We start from the raw sequence: 25,220 nt of genomic DNA, 5'->3' as shown, positions 1-25,220 counted from the left end.
TGGCTAGAAGTGCCCTGGTAACTCCACTACTCCTACTCACTTGTACCCAATACCTCTGTCAGAAGAACCCAACATGCTGTGGAACTGCTTGTGCAGTGTTGAACTTCCCAACAAGACAGAACTGGGGAGATGCACCCTCAGGAAGCATCCTCTCTAATGGGGCTTCGAAGTGGTTTCCTCCTCCCTGTCTGGCTTTCACTTCTACTGAACCTGAGGAGTGGCTGCCCCAGATCTGAGAGCCTCAGAGATGGATGTGAAGGGAAAGGAAAGGAAAATGGCCTTTCCTCCTTTTCTTCTTATCCATGTTGGGCATTCATGATAGGCTCGGTTGGACGGAGGCTTTGCCAGCTCCTGTACATTGCTACCCACAGATATTTCTTTACGTGTGGTCAAAATCTCAGCGAGGGCAGAGAAGAGAGAAGTGAGGTGGGGAGGATGAGGAAGAGGAAGGGCATTGCTTACATGGACATCATCGATTGGCTTGGTCAGGAATGAGACGATCAAAATGACGGTGACAGAGATAGCGAAAAGGATGATAGCAAAATAGAGGTAGTGCACTTTACAGATGATCGCTGGGCATTCACTGGGCACAGCGCAGCTACCAGTGCCATAGGCAAATTCTGCAAACATTCGAGACAGCCCAATTACCAGTCCCACCATCAGACCCCAGAAGGCACCCTGCAAAAGACAAGAAAATGCACTTAGGAAAACCTCTTCCCCCTCACGTCCTGTGGTCCTATTCCTCACAACTGGGTGATTCTTTGGACTCACAATTGTACACATATTGTGATAGACAGATATAGAATGATGGTTGAAAAGGACCTTGAAGGTCATCTAGTTCATACCCCCCTGCTTGAGTAGGAGAGTGTCGGATCTGCCATCTTCACCTTGGCACCTCGCTGGCATCCTGCCATCGTTGGGGGGTGGGGTGAGAGGACGTAGGCAAATGGCATGTAGAGAGTAGAGATGACCTGGCCGGGGGGGGGGGGGAGTTAGAGGGGGATTGACAGAAACCAGGGGTGTGAGAACCAGCCTGTTCTAGTCTTCAAGCTGGGGAGACTGAGAAAGGAATGTGAATTGCACCAAGAGGCACCAAACCCCTACTTGGCACACCACTGGTTGAAGATGAATCAGGCGGGGGGGGGGGGGCTGGGAGAAGAGGGAAAACCTTTTGCGTAGGAACTTTAGTCCTAGCCTGCTTTTACTGCAACCACAAATTCTTAGTAAAAGAACCTATCACTTCAACCGAATGGAGTTGAGGGTCTTTCTTTGCTAGGGAACCTGCTGGGGTAAGCCTGACAGGAGGTCTACACCATTTGAGACAAAGTTGAATATGCCCCATATCTATTTCTACCATTTGAGACAAATGGTAGAAATAGATATGGGGCATATTCAACTTTTCAGCAATCTTCACAATTTGGAGAAGCTCCAAAACAACATTCTGACTTAATGTCTAAGGAGGTTCTCATTCATCCAGGTCATGATGGTCCCAAAGGTGCTTTTTCAAGAGGCAACTGGACTTTTTGGTTTTTCTTTGAAGATGTTTCGCTTCTCATCCAAGAAGCTTCTTCAGCTCTGGCAGGATAGTGGGGAATGGAAGGATTTATATTCCTTGCAGACAGCTGGATATTTGCTTTCTTTTAGCGAGTCATTAAGGCCACTTGAAGGTTTGTCTGTGTCCTCAGGGTCACCTGAGTAGTGCAAATAGGGGTGGGGGCTTCTTGGAACTGTTGAAAGGACTGTGTTGTAGACTGGAGATAGAAGCTTCTTGGATGAGAAGCAAAATGTCTTCAAAGAAAACCCAGAAAGTCCAGTTGCCTCTTGAAAAAGCGCCTTTCAGACAACATTCAGACTCACAAGAACACTTTGGGGACAAGAGGCAACCCACTTCCTTCCCCTTGGAATCTGCCTGCACACACAGATGCTTTTGGCACATCCCATCTGTGGATTCCTTGAATAAGCCAGATCTCTGAAATCAACCAGAACCTCTGAGGTGCATATTGACACTCCAGGGGTCGATAGGAAATGAAACTGCTGCCATGTTTGCTCAAAAATGCCCCCCCCCCCCGAGGGATTTGCCAGGGAGAGAAGACTTTTGAAACCCCTGAACCTTCAGCAACTCTGCTTTTAAAGGGAGCAACCAGCATCTTCACTGCACTCAGAAGCTTACCATGCCAGCCAGCAATGAGCCAAAAGGAAGGCTCAAGGCTGCCCGACAAGCGAGTGGACAACTGCAGCTGGAGAGTCTAGGCCAGTGTTTCTCGACCTTGGCAACTTGAGGGGGTGTGGATTTCAGCTCCCAGAATGCGGTTGTGGTTGTACGTTGAGGACTACCTGTTCGTGTAAGATCACTTAAAGCTCAAGCAGCCATTTTCATGAGAGGCAGGAAGGAGCTTTAAAGCTCAGCCATTCCCTGGGAGGCATGGAGGTTGTAAGTCATGGGCTCTTAGGTTGGAGGCTCCTCATTTGCTAGATTAGGACTGTTTGGTTGATTGATGAAACTTATGCATGTGCCTCTCACCATAGGCAACTCTTGCTACCTCATAAAAGCCGATGTTGGTTGCTTTCATCTGGGTCTTTGGTTTGGGCCCAGGCTGAGTAGTGACCGATCCCTTGAGAGGGCAATCCTCAGCTCCTTTGATGCAAGGAGATGAGGGATTACAACAAGGAGGATGCTTGACAAGGCTAAGGAACATGGAAAAAGGAGAGAGCATAAATGGGGGGGAGTGGAGGAGATGCAAAGTGGTTACTTGGATGTTGTGTGGCACCGGACCTGGCTGAGGAAATACTGGGGGTCGGAGGCCAAGATGCTACCTGTGCATCTGCTCTCATACAGCGCTTGATTAATTTCAGGGGGCTCTTTGCAGTGACCCCTGTGGCCCCCAGAAGAGCAGAAGCTCCTTAGGGGGTAAAGAGGGAGATTGGCCAGGTGATTGGAAGGATGGAAATTGCAGATGGCGTCAGATCAAACCCTCCCCGAGAACTCTGGAAATCCTTCGGAAAACTTGGAGCTGGGCAGCAATTTTGGTGTTTGAAAGCAGCACCAGGAAGACACCATCAGCCCAAAGGAGAAGAAACACCCTCCGGTGCTCTGTCCTGCCAGGGAGTCTGGCTTAGCACCAGGACTAGGAGCCTCCCAGGGACCAACCGTTCAGGCACACTCGATTAAGAAATGGATCCGGCCAATTGATTGCATCTTTTCAGCCTAATAAATCTGGCTGCAACAAAAATAACTACACTGACTCAGCCCAGGTGTTAATCAGACAAGAAGTCTTGTGATAGGTAAGCAAGGTTCTTAAATCAAACTTAAGATGAAAGCCTGCATCAGCCAACGGAACGATTGCAGCCTGGGAGATGGAATATTGTCCTCTTCCCCTCGCTGCTGCTACTTGTTCCTCCTCTTGTGCCCCGGAAAGCCCACCCTTTCTGTGTCCTGGGCACGAACACCCCTCCTTTTGTGAGGGGAGTGGTACACAGAGCTTCTACGGGCTAGAAGACCCTCCAGCCGTGAAGCCGACAGGGGATCTCCAGCTTCCTTTTGGCTCCCTCCAGCTGGAGAGGTAGAGAAAGTGGAGGGCCCACCTGACAGAGTTCGGCAAGAGGTTGACACCCCCGTCCACCAAGGGCCAGCTGCTCACCTGCTCATTGACTCTCTTGCAGAAGATGGCCAAGAAGAAGACGGCGGCAATGGGTGGGCCCAGATAACTGGTGATGGATTGGATGTAGTCAAAGAGCTGCCCGCCCTGCGCAGACTGGATCACGGGCACCCAGGCGATGCTGATGCCAATCAGGACCAGGATGAACAGCCTGGGAGGAGGAGGAGGCAGAGAGAGATATTGGGTGATACCAACCCAGTCAATGAACCCCAAAGCTGCCCAAGAACTACCTTGGCAGAGGGATCCACGTCCTGCTTATCCACATTTGTTTCAGGGGCGGCTGCTACTGTATATTTACATTTATTCATAGTGCATGACTGCAAATATGCGCTTTGTGTGTTTCTATGTTTTTGTTTCTGTTTTCAGCTTTTTCCTTCTATGAATATCATGTGTTCCTTTTCTTTGGGTTTTTTTTTGTCTTTAGTTAATTGCAAAAAACAGCAGAAAGGGTGGGGCCTTGGCAGAGGAAGTGAAGTCCTACTCATTTTGTATCTGCATCGCACAGAGAAAATAGGGGGGATTTGACTTCTTTGACCACCCCTGCAGACCCCCTCCCCTTTTTAAAGAGGCAAATAAGCCTAAATTTCAATAAATAGCCAGATCAACTGAGTGACCTGGTGGGTTGTCCCTCCTGTCAATCAGCTCCTTTGTGAAAAGGAGACAGCAAAGTCACTCGTCCTTCTTGCAGACTGCCTTCAATTAAGCCAGGTGCCCTCCAGGGGGCGCTGCAGAACTGCCGGTGCCAAGATGCTGTCTGGTCCACCTGTTCTTGTAGACTTTAGATAGGAGGCTGTGCAGACCAATGAGTGGAGTGGCCCTCAATCTATACTTTCCAGGTGAAGAAAAAGAGGCAGAGGGAAGATAAAGGCCGTTCCTGGTTGGTGAAGATGGCACTGGGGGCTCCAAAGCTTTGCCACCTGATACTTTGGCCGATGCTTTCATTTCCAGAGCCTGGAGGCCGGTTGCAGGAAAGGGGAAGCAGTCTTCCTTGTGCTGCAGCCATTTTGGGAAGGTGACCCCACAGGTTTCCCAAATGCCAAAAGGGAGGGTGCCTTACGAGTTTGGGCGCCCTGATCTTGGGCTCCAGCTGAGCTTCCTTGCAGTTTCCCCTTTGCTGAGCCTTCGCTGCTACCACCAGCACTTACCTGCCAACAATCATGAGCTCCTTCTCCTTGGCGGTGGAGCGTATTTTGGTGTAGATGTCCATGGTGAAGAGGGTGCTGGCACTATTGAAGATGGAAGTGAGGGAACTCATCAGTGAGGCCAGCATCACAGACAGCATCAGGCCTCGAAGCCCTGAAAAATAAAACAAGGGAGGTGTGAATAGGCAACGCTTTGGTGTGAGCAACTCCGGTTGAGGGTTATAGCCAAAACTGGCTGGCTGCACAGCCACATAGGTGAGAACTCAACCCGCTGGCCTAGCAATGGAATGCAGGGCTGGAAAAAGGCTGTGTGATCAAGGTGTGCACTCATCATGCCAGAAGAAGCATTTCCTTCATGCACTAAACTGAAGTGACCTTTTAATGCTTAATAAAAAAGCCACTACCACACTAGGATCAATGTGGCATCCACACGGGTCCCTTTTTATGGCCAACTGTGGGCAGAGGGCAGCCTATCGTAATGCACAGCCTTTGGGATGCACGATCTTGGCCACAGACTTTAGCCAGCATTGCAGTCCAAGGCACAAATAACCCAACCTCCTGGCCTCATCTCACCATCTGGCATGAGCTCCACCACCATTGTTGGATAGGCAATGTTTGTACAGCCAACTTCTGTCCCACAGGTCTTCTGGCACACTGCGGGAACGACACACGCCACTTTATCTGTGAGAAAAAAGGAAAGTGTGGGCCCCATGAGTGAGTGAGCAAGTTGGTCTCTCTGCCCTCTCCCTCCTGGGTGGACCAGCTCTCACCTCGGTAGAGAATGCGGCTGATCATGCCTGGCATCACCATCAGGAACATGGGCAGCAACTTCAAGTAGCCGCACATGATGCAGCCAGCCTTGACATGGGACATGTTTTTCCCCGAGAGGCATCGCTGGACAATGACCTGCCCAAGAGAGGGGCAAATGAACAAGTGCCAAGATAGAGCACAGAACATGGAATCATAGGCTTGGAAAGGAGTCCAGCCCACACAGGAGACCCTACATCATTCCCTACAAATGGCTATCCAGACACTGGGACAAGGCCACCCTTCAGAACAAGCCCTGGAAATGACATTTTCCACAAGGGTTGGATCTGGGGGAAAATGTTATTCCCAGGTCCTCCAGATGCAGACACCACCTTTCCTTACTCTTAGGGCAAGGATGCTTTGCTTCCATGAGTGATGTGAAGATCTTTTGGTTCTATAGACCCACCTCACCAGGACCGCCTCATAACCACTGGCTGGTGCAGCTTTTTTTTTTAATTGAAAAGTTTTAATAAGTTTTACAAATATTTCCCCTTCCCCTTCCTTCCCTTCCTCCACCCCAACCCTGCCATCCCTCCAACCCCCCTCCCCCAACTTCCCAGAGCAAAATACAGGGTATAAACATTTAACAATCATACACTAACATAAGCTAACTAACTATAACATCTTACCTACCTCTTGTACTTTAACTCCCCTTTTATTAAGCTAAATTTAGATAAATTATAACATTCCTTGTTCATTCATAAGCTAATTGAAATTCCTTAGTCCAATATTTATTTTAAATGTAGTCAATCAATCTTCTCCATTCCAACTTGTATTTCTCATCTGAATAATCTTTCAAATGCTGAATTTTAGCCATCTCTGCTAAGTTTATCACTTTTAACGTCCATTCTTGAATAATAGGCAAATCTTCCTTCTTCCAGCAATCTGCCGTTATTAAATTCAGAATCAAATTAGTCTCTATAACTGTACAGTCTGTAATTATACCTAGCAAAACCAATTGAGGAGTCAGCTTTATCCTCTTTTTAAGAATATTTTGAATAATCCACCATATTTTTATCCAAAATGCTTTAGCTTTTTTACAAATCCACCACACATGATAATACATAGCATCAACACAATCACATCTCCAACATTTGAATTATAAATTCGGATACATACAAGCTAACTTTTTAGGATCTAAATACCATCTATAAAACATCTTATAAAAATTCTCTCTCAAGTTTTAAACTTGCATAAATTTTACATTTCTTACCCAAATCTTTTCCCGTTTCCATCATTATTAAACAAAGTTATTAATACCTTTCTACCATTCTTCCAAATTTGCATCTTTTTAAAATATTGGTATCATTTGAAGAAGAAATAAAAACTTAAGCAAGACATTCATTTTTACTATTGTTATCCTTCCCAGCAAAGACAAATGTAATTTTTCCCATGTATTCATCTCTGTCTGTATTTTGTACCATAATGGTTCATAATTATAATATAATTTCCCATTTGAAATTGTAATATAAACTCCTAAATATATAACCTTTTTTACTATCTCACATCCTGTTAGTCTTTCCAATTCTTCTTTTTGATTTATCCTGGAGATGGTGGGTATCCATCAGGTCAGCAGGTCAGCGGTTCAAATCTTACCGGCTCAGGGTTGACTCAGCCTTCCATCCTTCCGAGGTGGGTAAAATGAGGACCCAGAGTGTTGGGGGCAATATGCTGACTCTCTGTAAACCGCTTAGAGAGGCCTGAAAGGCCTATGAAGCGGTATATAAGTCTACGGTATATAAGTCTACTGCTAAGTCTACTGCTATCCAGCCTTTAGTACATTACTGTAAAAATATTTTGCCTTCCAAACTGAAATAAGACGATATCTTTCTCCTAAGTAATTCACCACTAATCTGGCTGGAACCTCCCATCTATACTGTATCTGGCAATTTCTAAGTTCATCAACTAAGAATGCATAGTCCTTTCTGGATCTCAACATTTTAGGGGGAATTTCCTTCAGTACCGCCACCTCCTGTCCTGCCACCTGTAGCTTGTTTTTGTAAGTCGCTTGTAATATTCCATTCCTTGTTTTCCTGGTGACAAAATAGATTATAATATCTCTTGGTAGTTGTCTCTGTCTCGCAATCCATGAATTAACACGATAAATTTTATCAATCTGCCAATCATATTCTGCTTTTAGTTCACCAATTAATTGAGCGAAGGCTTCTGCAAAAATCTCTCTCAAATTTTCTTGGTTATTTTCTTTCAGGCCTCTTATTCTCAAAGCTCTGTATTGTACCATTGTAACTTCTGCCTCTAATTTTTCGATCTTGATTTGAGCCTCATCAACCTTGTTCTCCAAATTCACCTTAGACTGATTAATTTCTTCCACCCTATCCTCCAGTGATGTTACATAACCAAACAAACCCTTAAATGCATCCACTATGTCCTCTCTTATTTGTTGATTGCCAGTTTGGATTAAGTCCTTAATTTCAGACATTTCGTCAGACACATCTTTAAGGGCAGTTATAATTTTTTCTTGCAAAACAGAGGCTTGTGCCTTCAAAGCGCCTTGGAGGGCTTCAAATGTCACTGTTTGTGTATCCACTCAAGGTAATAAAGACTGCAATTTAGGTGGCTGGGCTGGGAGACTTCCAGCACTTTTAGAAACACTTATTTTTATTTGTTTTGAAGCCATTTATTTAAATCACACTTTCCAACAGCCAAATTATTGAGTCCAAAAAGACCACTTCATCCCCAAATTTGTTAGATCTTATAGTTTATTAGTAAACCAATACTGTTTTTTTTTAATCTTGAGCTCTTGGTTCTTTTAACGACGTTAACAAGTACTTAACAAATACTTTCCTTTTAAGTTTCACTTTCACCACACCCTTTGACTTCCAGACGCCATCTTCATTACCCTTTTGTTCCCCTCAATCTTCACAGAAGGAAGTAATACTACATCAGACTTAAAGTTTGTACTTGCAATTATAATCACTCCTGTCTTTGCTCTGCCTGCTTCTTATTCAAGTGTAGATTAAAACATTGATTGAAGGAATGGCCGTGGCGTTTTGTTCTGTTACAGCAGAAGCGTCCCTGATGCGGAGCTCTGTTGGGCTGCTGGGGGAGTCTCACCCTTCGAGCCCCAGAATTGCTCCTAGGGGTCTATGGGGAGCTCTACCCTTGCCCGGCTGCTCATCTCCCCCTCTTTTCCCAAGGAGAAAGTTTTCAAGCCACTAGACAGTTGATTTACGCTGTTCTAGCAGCTTAGACGTGATCACGAGGCTGGCATTCCCACAGGAACATCCTTCAACGCCTACGGTGCCACTGGAAGTCGCTGGTGCAGCTTTTTGAGTAAGATGTTCAGGCTAGATTCACATGACACACTGAGCCACAAACTAGTCAAGTAGAGTTTCAATTTCTGGTTGCACCAATTAGTTTACAGTTCAGTGTATCCTGAAAATCAGCTTCATTCCATAAGCCACAGTTCAGTTAAATTACTTGACATCATGCAATCAACCATAGTTTGGAAGCAGAATCTCTGAATGTTTGGATTATTTATTTATTTAATGAATTTATTTAAATGCCAGCCAGAGAATAAGAATTGGGACTGGTGATGTCCTCCCAGATGGCATCCAAAGACCAGAATCAGCCTGCCTCTGCCCAACACTAGGCCCCTCTCATCTTCAGAAGCCCACATTGAAAGGTGGAGCTAGGACATTGATGTGGGCCCACAAGTTCAGAACTTAATGTCCTACTTCCTCAAACCAAAGTGTTGCCTCTTTAGGTCTCCAAGCACAGGATCAGGATGACCCCACAGAGAAGACCTCTGTGCAGGGAACATCAAAAATACCAAGAGCGTCATAACCCTACCTGGTCAGTACACCAATACCACAATGCCAGAATGCTCAAGCCAAAAATGAGTCCAGGCCAAGGGAGGTCGCCGTCCACCGGGTCCCGGAAAATGTGGAAGGCATCTGGACGGGGAGTGTAGCACTTTTCAGGGATGGTCACGTTATCGTAGGAGATGTTGGATGGGATTGCTTTCATATACTTCTCCACCAGGCCCTCATATCCTCCGACTTCGGTAAATGCTGCGGAAGGTCATACAATCGGTCAGGACAAGGAAGTCTGTGACAAAGCAGAAGTTCTCCTCTCCCACAAACCCATGTTTAGCTCAGGGGACTGTTATAAAGGCAGAATTGGACCATTTCCTAGAAGATACATCCTGGAACCTGACCAGTTCTGGCCACAGCTGAGTCTGGAGGTTTGGGAGCTTCAGTTTTGCTTTAAAAAGAACGCCTCCAATCCTTATGCTGCAGGAGAAAACTTGGTTTGTGTATTCAGCTGAATACGCAATGGTTGTGTTCGTGCAACATGCTCACTCTGAGAGTGAGTGAACCATTTTCTCAGTTCACATGCTGTACGGAACCATTTGCTGGGTTCACATAGCATGTTAACCACCACAATTTTTAAAACTAGTCTGTACTGTTTACTTATTAGATTTACAAATGCCAAGGGGAAATAAACAAGAAAAAAAATAGATGTCATTTTTACAACTGCTGCAAAATTAAAAATAAAGATTTCATTATTTCAACAAAGCAGCGATACCGCTAATGCTCAGGGATGCTGACCTTAGACTAAATAAGTGCCAGCACATCATAGGTGACATGAGCTGGAACAAGCCAGAATACACAGACACCAGCAATCACCACCAAGACTACATCGCTAAAACAAGCTGAATAAAGCAGAACAAAATTCCAAACCAAACTTCTCAGCTGAATCCCAGAAGCAAAGAGGCACCTGAACTGAACTTGGTTGTCAATGTCCCCCCCCTCCCACTGACCACATCCGCAGAAGAAACATGGATGATGCAAGTCGGTCAGAATTCTCTGCAGCCTTGGAAGTGTGGCTTAAACCACCAGGGGTGAGGCCAACAGCCGATCCACAGACCAGAAGAACACAGAAGCAGCTCGAACTAGAGGACAGAGCGGTCTCAAAAACCAAAGAAGGACCAAACCATCTCCATCCCCTCAACAGACGAGGCCTCAGCCACAGTTCTAATGGACAGAGCACAGTAAGCCAAAGAACCAAATACCATCCTGGGTTGTCTAAACAGAGGCATAGAATCAAGATCACGTGAAATATTAGTGCCGCTTTATAAAACCCCAGTGAGGCCACACCTGGAATACTGCAACCAATTTTGGTCACCACACTACAAATAAAGATGTTGAGACTTTAAGAAGAGTCTAGACAATCACTTATCTGAAATGGTATAGGGTCTCTTGCTTGAGCAGGCGACTGGACTAGAAGACCTCCAAGGTCCCTTCCAGCTCTGTTCTGTTCTTTTCCAAACTATGTCCGGTAAACACAAATCCACATGGATGATCTTGAATGCAGTGCTGCCGAATGATTTCTCACGTATATGTTGAAAATTAAACTAGATAAGGGCCAGCCTACCATATTGAAAGCTGCCTAACCCAGGCCCTTCCTCCAGGGGTTGCCATGCAGTGAAGGGATGGGCTTGTCCTCTGGCACCTATAACCAATTTCTTGAAAGGAACTCCCAGCTATCCATCAAAAGCCTTTCAGGGTCTTTTGGAGGCCTCCCCTTCATTCCAGCCATGGGGCACCTGGGGGCAAGGCACTTTCGGTGCTGGCTTTGAACTCAGGCTTACCAAAGACAGTCAAGATGATGGATCCCACCAACATGATGCCGGTCTGCAGTGTGTCTGTGTAGATCACGGCAGCAAGTCCTCCTGCCAGACAGAGCGAGAGAAGCAGAAGGCTGTAATCAGGGGAGGGAGGCGGCCCAGGGCCAAGCCCACCCACCCCCGAGAAAATCCTTGGGCTTCTCCATTGGGATGCCCCTCATGCAGAGAAATGGGCAGGGGGCAGACGGGGAGGCTTCCCAGGGGCCAAGGGGGCCTGAGAGGTTGGGCCCTGAGCCTGACATCAGGGCTGGGAGGCTCACCTGCCAATGGGACTCACCTGTGATGGTGTAAAGGGCCGTGATTGTCAACAGGATGATGATGGCCACATAAATATTCAGTCCCATAGCAATTTGGATAAATATGGCTCCAGAAAATATATCTGCCTGTGGGGCAAAGGAAGAATTGACCCGTTAACCCAGAGCACCAGGGCAGTTTGCGAAAACCCTCCAGGGGCCTCTCCCTCCGCCCCACCCGGAAGGGCTGTGCTGCACGTGGGGCCTGGTTACAGGGGTGCCCCAGAGAAGCAGGAGGGGAGGGGGGCAGGAGGAGGTACGGCAGCTGACCCTGGATCAGCCGTCTCCCCTGCCACCAGCCTCTGCCTCCTGGAAGCGGAAAGAGTCAACCCTAACCTTAGAGACCATCTAGTCTAGCCCCTGCTCAAAGAGGAGCCACCTGTAGGCTCTTTCTGGCTTAGGGAGTCAGAGTTAAAAGGGGGTGCAGGGAGAGAGGTTCCTCCAGAGCCGGGGAGTTGCCCAGAGCCTTGTGTCTTCCTCCCCCGGAGGGCCTGGACACCAGCCTGCTCCTGCCATGGATTGTGAGCGCCCCCTCCTCCTCCTTCTGTGCAGCCAAGTGGGGTGGGGGGCTTGGCACTCGAGCACCCACAAAGGAGGCCCCAGTAGGAGGCTGGTCTCAGTCCTGGCCTCACTCCCTCCTCCCCTCTCACTCCCCCAGTGCCCAAGAGGTCATTACAGGTGTGGGATGAAAGGTGCAGCTTCTGGAAAGTGCTGCTTACAGGAACAGCAGTGCCCCCACCTCCCTCCTGGCACCTGCGCCTCCTTCATGGCCTCAAGCAACCTGCTGTGGTAGGTCTGAGAATCTCTGAGATCTCTGAGAAAGGGAAGGGGTCTCCCCTTCGGAACTGGTTGTGCTAATTGGCAAAAAGATGGGGGGGGCTCTAACAGATTCTGCATCCTAACAGAGTGTGGCATTATTCCTGTTGCTTTGGTACTGCCTGCCTGGCAAGAAATGGAGGGCCTGCCTCTCCTTGCCCCTCCAGGAGGCAGCCTGTAGCCAAAAGGCTCCAGCATGGGTTTCTTCGGATTCAGCTGCTCGCCCATCAAGGCAGAACCATCCACATCTCTCCCACTCCCATCATGTCCCCTGCTTCTTGGGTGTGTGTGGGGGGAGGGGGGTTCCTTCCCATCCCATTACAGTTTAATCATTAACCCTGATAGAGATCATTTATTGCCAGCTAGTGAGAGAAGGCAGGGGCCTTGGTTTAATGGGCACAATTAACTCCAGCCCGTTGTTTACCAGGGCAAAGAGTAGCATCATAGGGCATCTGCAAGGAACAGTGCCCTGTCAAAAGAGAGACAGAGACAGAAAGGCCGAGTGAGACTGACTAGCTCTAGGTCTCTTCCCCCTTCCCCCAGGGCTTCTTGCAACCTCCAACCCTGAAAAGAAGGGCTTGTAGGAAGCCATCTGCTTTGGGAACGAATTCTGGCAGCCATTTATTTGGGAGTGAGGGACCAGAGTTCCTTCTGGACTGGGCCCCTCAGAGTTCCATGGGAAGATGGGGGGCTCAGGTATCTGGGACTGGCTTTCACTGTGCAGGAGCCCAGATGTTGCAATCCATCCAGCCCAGAAGTTGTGATGTGGGAATACCCAGCCCTCCCCAGGCAATTGGCCCATTGCATGACTACCAACCCATTGGAAGGGTCCCAAGACCCTCCTTCAAGTTCCCCTCCACCCCTGACACTCCCTCAAAAGCCCCAGCCCTTCCCCACCCCCTGAGGGTGGAGGGACACCGTGTGCCTGAGCTATAGGGAGCTCCATGAAGGTCCCACCATGAAGTTCTTCTATGAGCCTGGAGAAGATTCAGCTGCTAAACTCACCGAGATCTTTGTGAAGATGTACAGGAGCAGAGACAGGACTGACAGGTAGATCTGGATCCGTTTCCCTCCGAAGCGCTTCTTCAGATACTCTGGCATGGTGACCACCTGTGAGGGAGGAAAAGGTGCTGATGTGAGGGGGGGAGGATCCCAAGAACTGCAGAAGCATGGATTGAAAAAGGAGAGATGCTAATTTAGGCCCACCATGCATAAAGAACCTCTAGTCAGCATTTTTCGACCTTGTGAACTTGAAGATGTGTGGACTCTCAGTATTCTCCAGCCTGCAATGCTGGAAGTCCAGACGTCTTAAATTTTCCAAGGTTTAGAAACCCAACCACCCAAAAGGCTACTTAGTGAGTAACCAGGAAGAGGGTGGTTGGCCCCTTCCTCCTCCCACTTTGCTTTTTCTTTCTCCTTCTTGGAGTTGACATCTGTGCAGAGCGGAGCATCCCTGCCTTCACTCTTGAGAAGGGGGAAGGGCCACAGGAGCGATTCTGCTGGACGTCTTTAAGTGACAAAAAGAAAAGAGCCAGGTAACCCTGGAACTGGGGGCCACTTGCTGAGAAATCTGGCCAGCATCCTTGCAGGTAAATAATCCCCTGGAAGGGCAACAGGGCCAGAGATGTTCTTCTTGTGAAGAAGCCTTCTTGTTAAATCTCTTTCCGGGCCCCACCAAGCAGGCTCACAGAAGAACTTCATCAGGGGAACTTTCATGGAGCTCCCTGAGGCCACAGGGGGTAGGGAGGGCCAGGGGTGCCTCTGGGGTTCTTGAGGGAGCGTCAGGATTGGATGGGGCAATTCCCTCCTTCTTTTCCAGGGAGTTGAAGTCCAGAAGTCTTAAAAGTTGTCAAGACTGGACACTCCTGGACTAGAGCTCACTGGAGAGACATAACCTTTGGCCACGGCTGAATTTCCTGCACCAGGTTTGGCCCCACAGATGCCGGCAGAGCTGTTCCATGCGCCTGGAAAGTTAGTCTAGAACACAGAAGCTGTTCCCGGAGCAGAGATCCACCCGCCCAGGAGAGTGACTGATTGGGGCAGGCTGAAAGAACCAAGCGAGTTGTGGCAAGCAGTGGCCAGGGCCTTCTTGGGCCTATTCACAAGCCTCCCAGTTTTGCAGAGTTTCTCCCACGCTCACTTGACTGTTCCCCATCCAGGGCAGCCGAAAGATTCGCCCGCATTTTTCTGCACAGATATTGGCAGAACTTTTCTTTCTCCTTGGAAGAAAAAAAACCTCCCTGCCCCAGATGGTATTTATGGAAAATATTTACTTGAACATAAGGATCCACCGTTACCTGGCAAGGAGCTTAAAGCAGGCGCTGCCTTAAGAAGCACCAAATATGGTGGATAAATATTTTATTATTTTTTTTTTCCACAAGTCTTTTTATTTCCATTTCATTCTATACAATCACATGTTTACTGTGCATAACCGAGGCATATAACATTGGGTAATAAACACAGCTCTCACTTTTATAGAAAATGCCCCCTACAATACAAACCCAATATACCGCCTTAGCTCACCATACACCCTCTTTCACCCCCCTCCAACTTTCATTCTTCCTTCTCTCATACCCCTCTACACCTACTTCCCCTCCCCCTCTATCTAACCCTAACCCTATCACTCCCTCTCTTAATCCATTCCCTCCCTTCCTTCTCCTCCTCCTCTCTCTCACCCTCTCTACTCTCCTTCTTCTTTCACTCAGCTCCTCCCTTCGGTATACTTCTATTACCTTCCAATATATTCAGTTTGTTCTGTTTTGACACTAACATTAAAAAGCCACAGTATACAAGTGCAATCATGCTTTAAAATTTAACACATATTATATTTTCCCCCTCCCCCCCTCCCCCTAGATCCCCACCTCCCTTCCCTCCCCCCGACTTCCCAGAGCCCATACATGGTATAACTTTTTGACAATCACAGTCTAAAATATCTCTACATTGAACTCAGCTTCTTGCTGTTACCCAAATTTTTAACAGTTTAAGTTATTACTGATTTTAAGCATAAGATATTTTATTATTTTCAACTACGCTCTATTCCTGAACTCACTGAAGCCAATTAGAGGCACTGACTTGTGATCTTAATCAAGCATCTCATTGATTGAAAAGTTTTTACCTTAAATATTTTAATGTTTTGCATCTTCAAAATGTTTGCTCTATTGAAACAGTGGCATATTAAATAGCATTTTAGTGCTAAAGTGGGGTGTTAATGAATGAGGCTTATGAGACCAGATAGGACCATGTGGGAAGCTGAAACCACATGAGTGTCTTATTCCCTGTTTTCCTTCATCTGCCCATTTTGTAGAACCACCTTCTCTCTTTTAATTTGGATTTAATCTCAACTTTCTGTGGTGATCCGATAGTTTGGCCTGCCCAGAGTTCCCAGTACAAGGCAGCATCTCTTCGGGGGGGACGGGCAGACGGATGGACGGACAGATACACGGACACACACACCCAAAGCAGCCAGCAGAATCGCTGAATTGTCTACTCACCCCAGCCTTGATGTAGATTGGCACAAAGACCCAGCCAAGGATCACCACCATCACCAGGGCCTAAAAGAGAGGAGGGGGAAGAGGGGTTGGCTCTGTCTCTCCCACAGGGCCAGGCAGGAAGGGGAAGAGCCCCCCACCCACCAAAGCAGCCCAGCCCCAGCCCATGCAAGTTCTTCTTCCAGGTGGGGCTTCCAAGGGGCTTGAGTGGTCTTTGGCCCCTCCTCCTGGGCATCCACCCCCCCTCCAGCTAATGGGGCCCAGGGTCCCCCTGGAGAGCCTAGAGACGGGCTCAGAAGGAGATTTCCAGTGGAGATTCGCACCCAGGACTGACCAAAGAGGAAAGGACTTACGTTCCACTCAAAGCCTCCGATGGCAATTCCTGCAGCTGCGCCAGTCCCTGCCAGGCCCACAAAGTGGCCGCTGCCGATATTGCTTGCAAAGAGAGAGGCCCCGATCTGGAGAGGAGGAAAGAAAGAGAGGGAGCCCTGGGTCAGGGGCCCAAAGGGGCCACGAAAGATGAAGGACTTTAGGGGCTCCCACCGTCCAGCTTCTCCTTCCAGCCAATAAAGATTCAGCCAGAAATACAGGCAATCCCCGGACTTACAACCGCTCAGGCTCAATTGTGGTCGCAGCTACTTGTCAGCCTCACAGAGTTGCTAGGAAAGGGCCATCATGATGTCCAGATAAGTGGCTCAAAATATGGGCCACTCACACTAACCTCAGTCGGCCTCTGCACTGCAGCTGACAAGAAGCCGACATAGTTCTAGGTTACATCAACAGAGGGATGGAATCCAGATCAGGCGGAGGGTTAATCAGAGGTGGGCGGCACTTACGCTCACAAGCCATTCGCTGATTGTGAGTGCTTGCACGCGCCCCTTTGGGAGTGAAATGGAGCTTCAAAGAAGCAGGTAATCAACTCAGGCAGCTCCAGTGAGTAAAGCAGGGGTGGCATGAAGCTAAGCTGGGTAGCGAGGGCAGAGGGAACCAGCCAGAAAGTTAGTTATAAATGGATTTCTTAGCACAGGGATCCTCAAACCTTTTAAACGGGGGCCAATTCACGGCCCCTCAGACTGTTGGGGCCCTGGACAGGCTGGGCGTGACTGGGTGGTCATGTGACTGGGTGGGTGTGGCCAATTTAGCAGTCCATTAAACAATTCAAATTAAACTTTAATTTGTTATGCTCCTGGGGGTGGAAAGCAGTGAATGGATGTGGCTGCCTTGGGGGGATGTGAGGGACGTGTGTGTGTGTGTGTGTCCGTCCCTCTCTAGGTGGGGTGATGGGGGTGGGGCAACCTTGTGGTCCCACACAGGCTGGAATAATGGCTTCAGTGGAGCCACCTAGGACTCGACAGGGGCTAAAGGAAGCACCATAGGAGTCGGGGGTCCAGGCTGCCTGCAGCCCAAGCAGAATGCTCATGGATAGCCATGCCCAACAGAGTTGGGAGGGTTCCCATCACAGGCCAAGTGGCCAGCAGGAGTGGACAGATCCCACTCCTGACCCAGCAACGAGGGGACACTTGGGAGCCTCCAGAGGAAAAGTTGCCTCTGAAGGAGAGGGAAAAGGGAAGACGTCATCTGGGGACATCTGAAATCCACTAAGGAGGCCCCGTCAGGAGAAGGTGGTGGAAGGAAAACAGCTGCTGGGCTCCTCTGGAGCTTCTGAGCTGCAGTGCAGAAGCCTCTCTTGCCCTAAAGCCAAAGGAAGCTCCTGTCCTGCAGAACATCCGCTCCCCCCCCCCCCAGAGTAGGAGAGTGCAAAGCAAAGATGTTGCCTTTCCAGAGAGGGAGATCGGTGGGAGGAAAGGACTCCCTTGGGGAAACTCACCGGCCACCACACCATGCTCCGGCCAGCCAAGAAGAATCCCCCGACGGTCCCACGGTTGGTGGAGTACATGGCCTGAAGGCAAGGAAAGCGGAAAAATTGGTCACAGAGGGATTCCCTTCAATGGGGGGGGGGAGATAGTTTGTCTCCAATGCAGCTCCGTCCCAGTGATCTCCACCAGCCACGCCTGGTTAGTAGCCTTGGGCAGCTTCTGGAGGGGGGGGCACCAGGGAATCCCACGGGTGTAGGGGAGGTCCCCGGAATGAAGGAGTGGAGCTGAGCTTCCCTCGCTCCCTCTATCTCTCTCTTGCACCCACCCACACACGTGCGCACGCGCACACAACACACAGTCTGTGGACCAGTTTGTGCTGAGCCAGGAGTGGTAAGACTCATCCCACCCTGGGCACAAAGCCAGCTGGCCAGTCCCTCTCTCAGCCCAGGAAAGAGACAGAACCAACCCCACCCAGAGTTTTGCCAAGAACAGACTCAGCCAGGACCGACTTCAAGGTGCACATGCATGCAAACACACACACACACACACACACGTCTAATAACCTCTCTGGCATTTGACATCTGGAGGAGGAAAAGGATCAGAAAAATAATTTATCATGACGTGTCCTATAGATAAAACAAAAGAAAGATCCCAGTTGCTTCCAAAAGGAAAGTTGCTTAAAGTAGCATTTGGTGTTCTCGAGCTGAGTTTTTTACCTTGCAGACATTTCCTTACCCAACTAGGCAATATTATCAGTGCAAGTGAGGTTTCCTCCCTATTTAAAGATAGTAGTTTGTTCTGTCAGAATTGGGGTGTGGGTGTGTGAATTTCCTCTTAGGTACTTCCTTGATTATAGGGATGCGGTGGTGCGGTGGCTAAGATGCTGAGCTTGTCGATCAGAAAGGTCAGCAGTTCGGTGGTTTGAATCCCTAGCGCCGCATAATGGAGTGAGCTCCTGTTTCTTGTCTCAGCTTCTGCCAACCTAGCAGTTTGAAAGCATATAAAAATGCAAGTAGAAAAATAGGAACCACCACCAAACAGCATTCCGTGCACCTTCGGCAATGAGTCATGCCGGCCACATGACCAAGGACAGCGCTGCCTCTTTGTCTTTGAAACGGGGAGAGACGGAAACAACTAGCACAGATGTGTGAGGGGAATCTACCTTTGCCTTTACTTCCTTGATTAGGATATTGTTTTATGCTAGATTGTTTGGTGTTCATACCTGCTTACATGGGTGTTGGTTGCATTTATCCTTTTTATCATGTGATTCATGTCTGAATGTCTTTTCTTCCTACATGTAAACATTTTAAAATAAAGGTATTACTATAATACCACTTAAAGGGCATTAGAGGGTGTATTGTTATTTCCTGGCAACAGACACTGTCCCTGTGGATATGACAGCCGAGGTGGGGACAGTTTCTCCCGTCTGTTTTGCATAGAGTTGAGGCTAGGAGGTGACACGCCCTCCCAGGTCTTTCTTTCTGATGAGCCTCACTTCCTCCAAGAAATGCGTCCTCTCTTTCAGCCATCCAAACAGGCTTCTCGGTATCTGGCACTGATGCTTCATTTAGCCATTTGGCTTCTCCTGTTTCTCTTTCTAATGATCTCACCAGAGGTTTTGCATAAAGGGACAGTAGATCATCTGGTTTCAAAGCATTTCCGTGCTCCACGTTGGACATCATCCAAATTCTTCAGGTGATTTAGATGGGGGGGGGGGAGTTAAGGGGCTGCCTTCGGGTTCTTGTGGCTTCCAGCAGAAGAGGCCTTGGTGTAAAGCAGGAAGGTAAATATTGTGTCTTTGTGTCCCTCGCCTTTAGCGTGATCCCTCAGGTGATTGCCATCCATCCATTGTGCTAATTGCACGGAGAGAAGGAGGGCAACGGTGGCTATTACAAATGGGCAGTGGCAGTTCCACCGGGCGAGGCATCCAAGGCTTGTTGCAAAAGAGCGGAAGAGCCACAATTTATCATCGGACTGGGACCGATTTAATTGTCTCTGCTGCAACTGACCAAAACGGCTGCCCGGATGGAATTTCCTTAGCAGAGATTTATGCCAACAGGTGGCTGGTCCATCTGTCACAGGTAACTGAAGACTCCAAAGTCACCTGCTGGCCCCTGGCAATGAGCAGCTGCCTGGCCCCGCCAGAGAGGGGCTCCTGCCCTGGACCTGCAAGCAGGAGGGGCCGTTCATTTCCAGGGCCTGTTTTTAAAAACAGGCCTTTTGAACCCAAGTGCTCTTCCACAAAGATTTCCAAAGCGTTTTAAAATCTGGAGGCTGCTCTTACGAGATCCATTAAAAGTGAGTGCCAAAGCAGCAGTGGCCACCCAGTGCCCCACCTCAGAGCATTCCATGCAGAAGGAGCTTCCTTGACGAAAGCCTCCCGTGCATATTTCAACCACAAGTCATTAGGCAGACAAGCATTTCCTGGATATTGAGTGACACAAATTGCAGAAAACCGCTGGGAGGGGAAGGGAGGGGCAGCTGGAACAGGGACGTCCCCCCCACTTTCTGAAGGCCTGCACTGATCCAAGGGCCCAGTTTTGAATCTTCCCCCCACCCCAAAAAAGTCAGATTTTTTACCACCTGAAGAGACAGGATTGATCCCCCGCAAATGGCTCCACTTGCCCAAGGGGGGGGGGGTGTCCCTTCAGACGGGCTTCGTCTTGAGAGCATCTCCAGCGTGGAAGCACATCTCAGGCTGGGGCTGCTCAGCTTGGCCACTTTCCGAAGGATGGACATCGGCGCACCAAGTTCTTCAGCCACGCGTGACGTCTGCCCACCTGAGTGTGGCCAGGGCTGAAAACCCCTGGCTGAGACCAAGATTCAGCTGCTCCAGCCAACCCAGAGAGTCCCCTGCAAGAACAGCTGTGTGAGCCTAAAGACTAGAGGGAGAGATACCTCATCTGCCCACCCGACTGGGCACTTCCTCAAGATGCCCCAGGAACTCTTTCGGGAGTCCAGCCCTCAGGCACCCAGCTCAGCAGGGGCAGGGATGAGGCCTTTGAGGCCATCACACTTGTCCTGGCACCCTCCTTGGATTTGGGCCTGCCTTCTATTCCAGGGATAAGCACTGGGGCAGCTGACCCCAGGGGAAGGGAACTGAGGTCCGGTCTCTTCTGCACTCCCTGTTCCCCTGGCCAGGCTGCAATAGCCAGCAAGGGAGAGGGTGGCTGTTGAAGATGCTCCTGTTCAAACTGCTTAAAGACCAGTTGGAGCATGAAACATTGGGGGCCCAAGGAGAGCTCTTTCCCACATCAGGCCTTCAGCCTGCCCAGGAAGCCTTGCTTGCTTGCCCACTCCGAAGCGTATCTGGGAGGGCGCCAAGGAACAGTTGGCCAGAATGTCCCCTTGGCAAGCTCTTGGGCATGGGATGCCCAGGCCTTTTCTTGAGATGGGGCTGGAAAGTTCTCCTTTTTTGGAACCTGAGTTGCAAAGGATCCCTTTCATTGCCTTTATTCGTTTTCCCTGATTTTCAAATGCAGGAGCAGCCTGGTTTAGCCTCTGCTGACCCAAAGGAAAGGCAGGTCTGCTATTTCTTGGAGGTGGCAGGGGTCCCCAGCACCCACAAAACTCAGTGACAGCCAACACTGGGCAGGGGGAAGGTTTAGCTTTCTGGTTCAGAAGCAGGGAGTTCCTGGTTTGTTTGAAGGGAGCTCAGCTCTTGGGGTGTCTAAGAGAGGCATAAAGACCTTCGGTCCTTGTAGGTCCTAAGAAGAAGGAAGGGATTGGGGCCTCTCTGGGCTTCCCACCTTCAGAAGTGTAAAGACCGTCAGTGTAAGAGGCTGCCCAGCACCCCTGCTGAGTCCATGGGCTTCTTTGGTCAGAAGAAGGTGCCTGTCTTGAGAAGCTAGTCTGGGGCTTAGGAAAGGCTTTGACCACTTGCTCCCTAAGTGGCTGCTGTGGTTGCTTTCCTGCCAGTGGTTGGATCAACTGGCTGTGAGATCTGCTCTTCCTATGGCAAAATAACTCAGTCTCCCTCCTTGCCTCCCTCAAGTCCTCCTTTGCTGCTCCAGCCACCCAAGCAAGGGCCAAGCTGCCCTTTGGCCTCTCCATGGCCTTCCCTGCAGTGGGCTGGGCTTCCTCTCAAGTGGACAGTCTGGAGCCCAGGAAGCAACCTAAGAGACCCATTGAGGGCCAGAACGCCTCCCCAGCATGGGACTTTGCTGTGCTGCCCAAGGCTGGCTGTAGGTCCTGGCAAACTGCCTGTGGGGGGGGGATTGAGAGTTGCCCACCACCACCCTGTCCGGCCTCTGCTTCAGCCTCACCCTCCTTGGCATTCCCACCTGTCTCCATCTTGGGAAAGACCCCCCCTCCCCACAGTCCTCTCCAGCCTTTGAACGGAGACCCTCCCGCTGCCCCCCCCATCCTGCCTGGCATGTGTTCCTGGGCCAGGCTGTTTGCCCAGGGAGGTTGGCGATGGTGGCCATGGATGCTTCCTTGCTCTCTCCCTCTGAGCTGGCAGCAGATTCTCTTCTGGGGATTTCCAGGCTTCATTCATTGGGGCAATTTCACCGTGGGAGGAGGCCCAGAAGATGATGCCCACACGAGCACCTCCCCACCTTGGCAACTTTAAGATGGGAGGACTCCAATTTCAGGATTCTCTAGCCAGCTTCTCCCTGGAGTTTGGCAGCTGGCCTTTGGCAAAGGGCTACATGGCTGAGATTTGCCTCGGGACGGGATGGGACAGAATCAAATTCTTAGCCTGTTTTAAACCAAGAACCCCCAAGGGAACATGAACAGACAGAGGAGAGTTTCACTAGGCATGTGCAGAATGTCGGTGCCCCTCTAAGTTGAAAGCCGCCTTGTGTTTCCTTCCTACCGTTCTTTATTGCTGATAGCATTGCTCCATGCTAAAGGGGGCTGCAGAGACCCACACCCTGACCGCTTGGGTCCATTTTCTGGGGCAATATGTGGTTCCTTGGGCCTCCTGTCCAGCCAACACAGACTGTTTGCAAAGGTAGACCTTGTTAACCCTTCTAGGTAGTCCAGGCAGGACATCACAGCCAAGAATGCAAAGACCACCTTTAAGGTCCACTTACAGTAGCAGAAACTTGAAAGTCTGAAGCTCCCTGCCTTTATATGTAGATCTTGCTTAATGACCACTCATCCAGTGCCTGTCCAAACTTACAATGATGCTGAATGAGTGGCACTTTCACCTGGTCTTCTTCCAACAGTCGCAGCAACTCCATACTTGTGTAGTGGCCATTTGTGATTCTCCCTGCCAGCTTCCCACAAGCGAAACTAACAATGAAGCCTGGAAGCCGCAGGAGGTTGTCCATAGCAAGAGTGCAAATCTCACACTCGACAATGGTATGGATTCTCAACCAGAAGTACTGTCACTAAGTGGTGTGGCCACATGATGTCACACCTTATGACCACATCGCTTAGGGATGGATGCCCCCCCTGAGACCTGTTCTCCATTTCCATTTCTGGTCTGTACTCAGATTCTGTTCTTCAGAAGGTTCCAGCTGCTCCTCCTGCCTGCCAAGGTTGTTCTCACAGCCCATCACATTCCTTCTCAGGTGGGAAGTGCCTGATGGCCTTTGAAACTCCCCGCCCAGGTGGGAATTTTCTATCCAAAGGAGGAAGAAGCAGTGGGAAAAGATGGGATCTACCCCACCCACCCACCCCTCCAGGGCAGAGCAGTGGGAAGCCTTTTTCGTCCCCATAGCATCCTCCTCTCTTCTGTGACCTCAACACCCACCTTTGCTCCCCAGTAACACCCCCACCCCTCCCTTCCTCTGGCCCATCCGTTGTTCTGCAACTCCCCATCTCCTGCTCAGCAGCCCTGGGATGGCAGAGCTTTGGTCCTTCCCAGACCTCCCTGGGATTACAGATTATATATTAACAGAGTTGGAAGGGATCTTGTAGGTCATCTAGTCCAACGTCCCATCCACGCAGGGGACCCTACACCTTTTTTGGCACATGGCAGTTCAGTCTCTTCTTGAAAGCCTCCGTGATGAAGCTCCCACAACTTCCGAAGGCAACTTCTGTTCCATGAGCTGATTGTTCTCACTGTCAGAAAATGCCTTCTTATTTCTAGGTTGAATCTCTCCTTGGTCAGTTTCCATCCATAATTCCTTGTCTGGCCTTTGGGTGCTTTGGAAAATAGCTTGACCCCCTCCTCTCTGTGGCAGCCCCTCAAATATTGGAAGACTGCTATCCTGTCTCCCCTGGTCCTTCTCTTCACTAGCCAGGCCCAGTTCCTGCAACCGTTCTTCATATGCTATAACAGATAACAGAGTTGGAAGGGATCTTGTAGGTCATCTAGTCCAACCCTCCTAACCCAAGCAGGAGACCCTACACCATTTCTGACAGATGGTAGTTCAGTCTCTTCTTGAAAGCCTCCGTGATGAAACTCCCACGACTTCCAAAGGCAACTTCTGTTCAATGGGTTAATTGTTCTCACTGTCAGAAAATTCCTCCTTATTTCCAGGTTGAATCTCTCCTTGATCAGTTTCCATTATTCCTTGTATGGCCTTCAGGGGCTTTGGAAAACAGCTTGACACCCTCCTCTCTGTGGCAGCCTCTCAAATATTGGAAAACTGCCATCATGTCTCCCCTGGTCCTTCTCTTCACTAGACTAGCCATGCCCAGTTCCTGCAACCGTTCTACTTGGCCCTCCTGGATTTGGTTCCTGGACCCAAATCTTCCAGAAAAGCTACTTCCGCCGTCTTACCTGGACCCCACCAATGATGGCAAAGAAAGTGACACTTACCCACAGGCCAACCGCTAGCACAACGAGGAAGTAGATGACTATGACCGAGATGTCAGCTGCATTTGCAATTGCGATTTGAGGGGAGGTTGACTCCTGTTGGGCCAGGACAGTGGTAGCCGCCGGGGTGGTCATCCTGCCAGTTTCAGAGCCTCCAGATCTGGGCTGATCAGCTTCTTCTTATACCTGGCTGAGTTGCCCAGTTAATGATAAATGTTTCCCCTTCCCTTTTGAATAATATGTAACTTGGAGATCGAGTTCCTAATCCAGGGATGATGCTTAAGTCCCCGCAGGTGCTCTGGCGGAGGCAGCTCCTCTCCGGAGTGGCCACGGAGGGAAGCCCAACTGCACATGCCCTGCAGCAGTAGCTGTGGCAGGTTTTTGTAGTCCTGCAGCAGGTGACTTGGCAGGAGACGCTGGAGGAGGAGTGGCTGGGCTGCTGCTCAGCGAGAGGAGCTCTGTGCTCAGGAGCCTGCCCGGCCAGTTCAGTTCCTAACATGCAAGAACTCCAGATCACTCAGCATCCTGACACAAGGGCCGGGAACTCCCCAAGACAGAAGGCCTGGCATTCTTACCAGGGTGGCTCATCTATTTGCCAACCTGGAGAGCGTAAGATGCACGGAGCCCTTCAGGAGTCAAGGCGAAGAAAGGAGCAGGCGTCCAAACCTTAGCTACTCTAGCTTTTGCTCTTTCTGAGCCCGTAATATGAAATGAACCATCAACAGATTAAAAAGAAACACTACCAGTTACAGGCATTTGCATACCATCTAGCTTTTATTGTGGAAGATCCACTAGTAATAGGACCTAAATTAATAAGAAAAATAGAAGAATAT

At 49.4% G+C, this 25,220-nt stretch overlaps 1 protein-coding gene across 1 annotated transcript in view; it reads right to left on the bottom strand.

Annotated features, from left to right (window-relative positions):
- The window catches only part of LOC116516990 (sodium/glucose cotransporter 1-like), a 32,616-nt gene extending 7,889 nt beyond the window's left edge, over positions 1-24,727 (bottom strand). The window contains exons 1-13 of the mRNA XM_032229710.1: positions 24,391-24,727; positions 17,684-17,755; positions 16,209-16,313; positions 15,859-15,918; positions 13,373-13,477; positions 11,536-11,641; positions 11,223-11,303; positions 9,419-9,639; positions 5,569-5,704; positions 5,372-5,479; positions 4,802-4,952; positions 3,639-3,807; positions 463-678 (exon numbers count right to left, since the gene is read on the bottom strand). Of these exons, the coding sequence (XP_032085601.1) occupies positions 463-678; positions 3,639-3,807; positions 4,802-4,952; positions 5,372-5,479; positions 5,569-5,704; positions 9,419-9,639; positions 11,223-11,303; positions 11,536-11,641; positions 13,373-13,477; positions 15,859-15,918; positions 16,209-16,313; positions 17,684-17,755; positions 24,391-24,522 (1,662 nt within the window). The 5' untranslated portion in view covers positions 24,523-24,727. The remainder of the gene's footprint in view (positions 1-462; positions 679-3,638; positions 3,808-4,801; positions 4,953-5,371; positions 5,480-5,568; positions 5,705-9,418; positions 9,640-11,222; positions 11,304-11,535; positions 11,642-13,372; positions 13,478-15,858; positions 15,919-16,208; positions 16,314-17,683; positions 17,756-24,390) is intronic.
- Between the last annotated feature and the right edge of the window lie 493 nt (positions 24,728-25,220).

This window comes from Thamnophis elegans, chromosome 13 (assembly GCF_009769535.1).
Source record: "Thamnophis elegans isolate rThaEle1 chromosome 13, rThaEle1.pri, whole genome shotgun sequence".
Classification (NCBI taxonomy): Eukaryota; Metazoa; Chordata; class Lepidosauria; order Squamata; family Colubridae; genus Thamnophis; species Thamnophis elegans.
The sequence above is the reverse complement of the archived record's forward strand: the minus strand, read 5'-3'. Positions and strand labels throughout refer to the sequence as shown.